The 6419-nt window shown below is 48.5% G+C and overlaps 2 protein-coding genes across 2 annotated transcripts in view; one reads left to right on the plus strand and one right to left on the minus strand.

Annotated features, from left to right (window-relative positions):
• The window catches only part of KBTBD4 (kelch repeat and BTB domain containing 4), a 15312-nt gene extending 12682 nt beyond the window's left edge, over positions 1 to 2630 (plus strand). Inside the window, exons 3-4 of the mRNA XM_019519222.1 lie at positions 141 to 247; positions 848 to 2630. Coding sequence (XP_019374767.1) covers positions 141 to 247; positions 848 to 1708 — 968 coding nt within the window. The 3' untranslated portion in view covers positions 1709 to 2630. The remainder of the gene's footprint in view (positions 1 to 140; positions 248 to 847) is intronic.
• Positions 2631 to 2769: 139 nt separating this feature from the next.
• PTPMT1 (protein tyrosine phosphatase, mitochondrial 1) lies at positions 2770 to 6351 on the minus strand. Its single transcript, XM_019519224.1, has 4 exons — positions 6136 to 6351; positions 5982 to 6062; positions 5288 to 5479; positions 2770 to 3076 (listed from the first exon to the last, which is right to left on the minus strand). Exons 1-4 carry the CDS (start codon positions 6334 to 6336, stop codon positions 2885 to 2887), a joined length of 666 nt encoding a protein of 221 aa, XP_019374769.1. The 5' UTR covers positions 6337 to 6351; the 3' UTR covers positions 2770 to 2884.
• Positions 6352 to 6419: the final 68 nt, after the last annotated feature.

Here is a 6419-nt window from a genome sequence, read left to right on the forward strand (position 1 = left end):
TCACCACTGCCTCTCTCCTTCTGTTCCTTGTTTTCTCCATTCCTCGCTTCTCTCCATCACTCTTCAATCTTTGCCTACTTCCTCTCTCTTCTCTCTTCCTTCCTTCCTTCCCTTCATTTTTGTGTCTCTGAAAACCACAGATGGTGTTCCATGTTCTCAGAATCCAACAGTTTCCATAGACACCTGGATCAACTTCAACAAAGACGAGCGGGCAGGCTTCTCAGAGACATTGCGATCCAGTCTGAAGGTATCTGTCTTGGGGTTAGTGCAGTCCTGTGCTGTTTTGGTTCCAGACCTGCTGAGGAAGGTCCTTCTGCCTTCATCTGTGACTTCTGGCACGTTTGAATAAGTTGTGACTTCACTGCCAGGAACACTTTTGTTGCCTTAAATGGAAACTCCACATGCCAACAGTGACCTTAATTTTTGGGGTTGTTTTTGCCAGGTGTTAGTGGTCTAACCTAGATTCATAGCAAAGGGAGTGTAACTTAGTTTAGAGGTTGACATTCTCCTGTCTATAGCTCTGCTCCCTGAATGTTGTGATGAGATTAAACTGCAGCCTGGGTTCATAAATTGAGGGCCAGTCATCTGCTCATTATGTGAGTTCAGAGATAAATATGACTTCTAGGAAAGGCATGAGGCTTGGTATGTGGGAGTTCTTGGATCCTACATTCTATGGTAAGGTAAGGAAGGATCAGGTAGCAGTCCACACAGACTCCCAGCTGGGCCCCAGAACTCCTGAAAAGAACTGAGACCTTTGGATATCCTTAGCATTTTACATTTGTGTAAGCAGATCCCCTACCTGGATTCATTCCAACAAGTAGCTGACAAAAATCATTCTCTTTCTCAGGTGATCGGGGAAAATGTTCACATCTACCTGATTGGAAAGGAGTCATCTCGTACACACTCGCTTGCTGTTTCTCTGCACTGTGCTGATGATGATTCCATAAGTGTCAGTGGCCAGAATAGCCTATGTCACCAGATCACTGCAGCCTGCAAGCATGGTAGCGACTTGTATGTTGTAGGTGGCTCCATTCCACGGCGCATGTGGAAATGTAACAATGCCACCATAGACTGGGAATGGTGTGCCCCTTTGCCCCGTGACCGGCTCCAGCACACCCTGGTCTCTGTGCCAAGCAAGGATGCTATCTATTCGCTAGGGGGGAAAACGCTGCAGGACACACTTTCCAATGCTGTTATATACTACAGGGTGCGAGACAATGTGTGGACAGAGACCAGCCAGCTTGAAGTAGCTGTCTCTGGGGCTTCCGGGGTAAACCTCAATGGTGTGATTTACCTGCTGGGTGGAGAGGAGAATGACTTAGACTTCTTTACCAAGCCCTCCCGACTCATTCAGTGTTATGACACCAACACAGAGAAATGCCATGTGAAGCCCTATGTGTTACCCTTTGCAGGCCGCATGCATGCTGCTGTACACAAGGACCTGGTGTTTATTGTTGCAGAAGGGGACTCACTGCTATGCTATAATCCCCTACTGGATAGCTTCACTCGGCTGTGTCTGCCTGACGCTTGGAGCTCAGTACCATCCCTCTGGAAAATTGCCAGTTGTAATGGCAGCATATATGTCTTTCGAGATCGCTACAAAAAGGGAGATGCCAATACTTTCAAACTCAATCCAGCCACCTCTGTGGTTACAGTCACCAGTGGCATCAAAGTGCTGCTCACTAACTTGCAGTTTGTGCTGGCTTGAGGAGGATCAGTCCAGTGACAGGACAATGAGGACTTTCAAAAAGCAGCTGAAGCACCCAACCCCTTAGCAGCTGCCCCAGCAAGACCACAGTATCCTATAGATCTCTTTAGCCCTGCTCTGTCCTGGCTGTGGGGTTGTTCCCTCACCTAGCACTCCAAGTTGACTTGCTGCATTGTAAATTCCAGACAGATTAAATGCTATTACTATGGCCCCTGGATATAAAGCTGCTTGGGTTTCCAAAGCTCAGACTGCAGCAAATAGGATTCCTTAGGCCTGGAGCTAACCACTACCAGCAGGTTCTATAGCTAGCTAACAAATCCCTTCTTGATACAGCCTTTCCATGTAATAATCTTGGAGAGAGAGGTAGTTAGCTGTGTTAGTCTCAAGTCACAGCAGGATGGCACCTTTTAGACTTTTGTAGGCAAGGGCCTACTGTCAGATGCATCGTGTCATAGCTCTTACTTACAGAAGCTTATGCATTTCTGAACAAGTTAGTCTAATCTTGGAGGTTATGTTTTGGAGTGGACCCCCTGTAACTTCTTAAGAAAGGTCCCTATTTGAATGGGAACTAGATTATGAGTGTTCCTCACCAGTGCTGCAGGCCTTTAGGCCACAGGCATTATGGACCTTACAGCAGACAGATTTCAGAGAGGGGCCCAAAGTGTCTTACTCTACCATGTTGTACAGCAGTTGTAATAGATGGTGGGGAACCTGTTTGCTGCTATTTTTTCAACTACAGACAGAGGGAAACTGTTCTTATGCCATTGTTGGTTCTCCTGCCCTTGTACTGAGGGATCCTACCCTGCTATTGTTATACAGAATAGTATGCTGGTGCAAGATGGAACAATTATTTTCCTACCAGCCTGTCTCCTGGCATTGTAGTCTCTTGCACGAGAGTCTGAATAAAGGTCTATAGTGGGATACATGTGGACTCTGCTGTCAATGGTAACATGCACCGTTTATGACATAGCTCTGTCCCCTGTAGAGACGGTGCTAAACATACAGGTGCCCTGAAATAATTGGGGGGAGGGGAAGGCAAACAGAAAACACTGGACAACTAGTAGATTATGCATTGTAATAATAAGGACATGGAGTTAGGAAGAACCTAAACTCCCCTTTACAAGAATGAGTTGAAGAAGTTCTTTATTGGTGGCTGAGAAGCATGACTCTTATTCACTAAGATTCAAAGTTTTTTGGGGGGAACTGGAAGGTGGTCTCTGATGGCTTTTGCTCACTTTGTGAAGCTGTCCCAGCAATCACATGCTTGTGAAATCTCTCCAAAACCTGGACCTGTTTGTGGCGGATGAGGATGTGGGGACGGATCTTTGCAATAGCTTCTATTGCTTCTCGAGGACTCCAGTTGTGCACCTGGAAAAGCAGAGTTCGGTAAATGAGAAGCCACCCAGCTCATTGTTGGTTAGTACAGGCTTCTAATGAGGGGGAGCTTCCCTCAAGAAAACAGGCTTGAAACATATGTGCTCCTTGAGCCACTCAACTCTTAATGTGAGCTTCTGAGAAAATACTCCATTACCCAAAAGAAATTGGTAGAAACCTGGGGTTCCATTTCTCCCCTCAAGCTCCCATAGCATCACAGGTAGTTTTGTCCTAATCCCAGCTTTACTCAGCTGGATGTCCTTTCTTCAAGCAGGTGAAACTGCTTGTACTCAGACAGCTGCTGCCACTAATGCAGAACCTGAAAGGAGAACTTCCCAGCTAATATCTAGAAATACTAACAGCTGCATGCACACCTTCACTACCAGGGCTATGCAGTTACGAATCTTCATCCAGTTGCACTGTTAACTGTTCAATTCAATTTTGTATGGTTGAGTTAACTTTCTTCATGCATTAAGTAGACCATTATAGAACTACTAGCCAATTGCCCATCAGGAATGGCTTCGTGCCTCCCCCTTGCCAATCGGAGTACAGTGCTGGCCTCACCCTCCTGCTCCCCGCCTCCTGTCTAGAATGCTCTTGTAGCACTGATTGGTTGTTTAAGTCAGCATTGTGACTGGCTGCTGACACAACCAATCAGAGTGCAAATAAAGCATTACAGACAGACAGGCAGACTAAGGCTTTTATTATATGAAAATTCCAGTTACTGCTTGATAAGCTTCCCTTCCGTCTCGGCTCTGAAGATTTCTTTTTTGTTTTCTTCAAGCTCTGTGTGCTCAGACGTAGTGATCCAGCCACCCTGATCCATAGGGGAGGCAGAGCTAGTCACAGGCTTCTATTACAAGAATTACGGAATAGCCAGAGAATTCCAGATTAGAATAACAGCTCCTTGAGGAGCTATTCAGAAAGTAGCCACAGGTACCACATTATGTCATTTGAGGCTTAGGAAGTTCCGTGAAGTAGTTTCTACTCTTGCACATAACAATCAGGAAACACCGCTACTCAAGTTCCATTTTCAGTGTCCATGCTGACAGTTTAACTGTCACAGGCAAAGCTGTGCAGGGGAATGACAATCAGACAAGCTGTGTAAGATGACAGTGACATTGTCATTTCACTAGCCAGTAAGTTCTAGCTTGTCATTGTCTTGAGGGCAGGGGAAGTTGAATACCAGAGGCTTCCTCCCACAATAATGTCAGTGCTCACTGAGAGGAAAACTGGAATACAGGCAGTCCTCAGACTTACAACACAATTGGTTCCTGAAAACCACGTCTTAAGTCGAAACATTGCAACTTGGAATCAATTTTCCCATAGGAAATAATGTTATAAATAGGGGACTGGTTCCTAAACCAAGGGCCGATACCCTATTTTCACCAAAAATAACACAGAATGTTGTACTCAGTCAAATACAGATGAGTAATATAGCTACATTAATGTATTTATATTGTAAATAGCAATCATATTGATTTGGAAGGACTTTTTTGAGGAGACCTTGCTGGACGTTTTGAAGAGCTCTTGGTTGGACTTTTTGAAGGGTTCTTGGCTGGAGTCTTCTCAGGAGTCTTGGCTGCAGCTTTTTTGGGAGTCTTGTCTGTTTTCTTAAAGAAAATGTCCAAGGAAGTTTGGACAGATGTTCTCTAGGGAGATGGGTGCTGCAGCGAACTTGTTCGCTGGCATGGCTTGGCGTCAGATCAAGTGTTGTAAAGTCGAAACTGACAACAGAAAGTTGCAACAGGGTGTCAATTTATAAAGGTCGTAAGTGTGAAATGCTGTAACTCAAAACATTGTAAGTCAAGGACCGCCGTATTAAAGATCTCTTGCATATCGGTTCCACAAGCAGAAGTTTCACTTGTTCATTTACACTGTGCTTGTCCCTCTCTACAAGAGTTAAGGGGGTTGACTGGTGGAAAATCCATCCTATGAGGAGGAGAGCTAACCACATGTTCTGAAGTCCCCTCTTTTCTCAAATGGTCAAACAGGCCAGGCTCAGTAAAACTGTAAACTCTTGCACAACTTTTAAAATCATACTTCATGCAGAGTAAAACCCCTGTTGTCTATGCAGTAGTTTCTTGGGCCTTGCACTCAGCTGAATTTCTTGACTAGAAACAGCTTGTGTAGAACAGCGCAGCATAGCACCTGCCCAGAGCTTCTTACAAAAATATGCCCTTTTTGGTATAAACATCTCCTTACTTGAATTAAATATGCTGCTACCATGGTGGCACTGCGTGACCGGCCTGCCTTACAGTGCACATAAACACTGTTACCACATTCTCGGTGTTTCAGGACAAATTCAACACCTTTCTGCAGATTTTCAAGTGTAGGGACTCCAGTCAGGTCCACTGTGCTGAGACGCAGTTGCTCTACTCCCATGGCCTCCCATTCCTGAAATAGAAACTGGATTAAATCAGTTGTGGGGCTTTTGACAACAGGAAAATACAGGACCTGTGCATGGACATGGGTGGAGGGAAGAGATGTAGAAGAAATGTCCCCCTCACCAATAGAGTCAAAGCTCCTGGGTGAAGAAGGGGAACTGAAGGTGACTGCGAGAGAGCAGCTAGGGTGCTGCATGTTCACACAGCTGCAAGCCACCACAGCAGCAGCAGTGCCCTACCTTTGCTTTCCTTCCTGGGAAAGGCCAGCTGGCAACCAGCCGTGTGCTCCTGTGGGTGCCGGGCCCCTACAGGGTGGAGGGGCCTTACCACCACGCTCCTATGGGGAGAGCGGCTCCTGCCGGCCGGGTGGGGGGGCGGTGGTCCAGGCTGGCGGGCGCCGGCTGTGCGTTGGGGTCTCCCATCCGCAGGCTGCCCCTGCTTAGCTTCAGGAAGCCCGCGCGTGCCCTGCCCCAGATGCAGGCGCCCCTCCCCACCCGGCCCGCGCCGCTCACCCTTGCTGAGAAGCAGAGGAAGCGGGTCTCGTAGTCTTCGTTGAGGGTCAGCACGGCGCGCACATTCTCCTCCTGCACCAGCTGCATGGGGGGACACAGTCAGCTCACCTCAGCCCTGCCCGGCCCCGGCCGCCCCCGCCTCTGCCTGCCTTACTTGGGGGCTCCGCGCGCGCAGCGGCAGCGCGCCCAGCAGAACGGAGCCATCGATGCGATGGAAGCCGGGCCGGCGGCGCAGGGGCAGGCGCTCCCGCGCCAGTGTGTACAGCAGCGTCGGGTAGAAGAGCAGCCGCGCGACCACCGCGCCCAGCACCGGCCCCAGCCCCAGCCCCAGCCCCATGGCGAGGCCGGGCCGCATCACGGCGCCGCAGGGGAAGCGCGGTTCGCGGCCGGACTCACGGCGCGGGGGGCGTGCAGCGGATTGGATGACCGGCCGCCGGT

This window comes from Gavialis gangeticus, unplaced genomic scaffold, assembly GCF_001723915.1.
Source record: "Gavialis gangeticus isolate Ggan-Ray unplaced genomic scaffold, GavGan_comp1, whole genome shotgun sequence".
Lineage (NCBI taxonomy): Eukaryota > Metazoa > Chordata > Crocodylia > Gavialidae > Gavialis > Gavialis gangeticus.

Bases quoted from the DNA above. Each gene is read 5' to 3' on its own strand.
- PTPMT1 (XM_019519224.1), bottom strand. From the start codon at position 6,336: ATGCGGCCCGGCCTCGCCATGGGGCTGGGGCTGGGGCTGGGGCCGGTG. The intron at 5,480-5,981 runs GTGAGCGGCGCG...TTTCTATTTCAG, and splicing joins TCCTCTGCTTCTCAGCAAGG to GAATGGGAGGCCATGGGAGT. The intron at 3,077-5,287 runs GTAAGGAGATGT...CTGCTTTTCCAG, and splicing joins TAGCAGCATATTTAATTCAA to GTGCACAACTGGAGTCCTCG.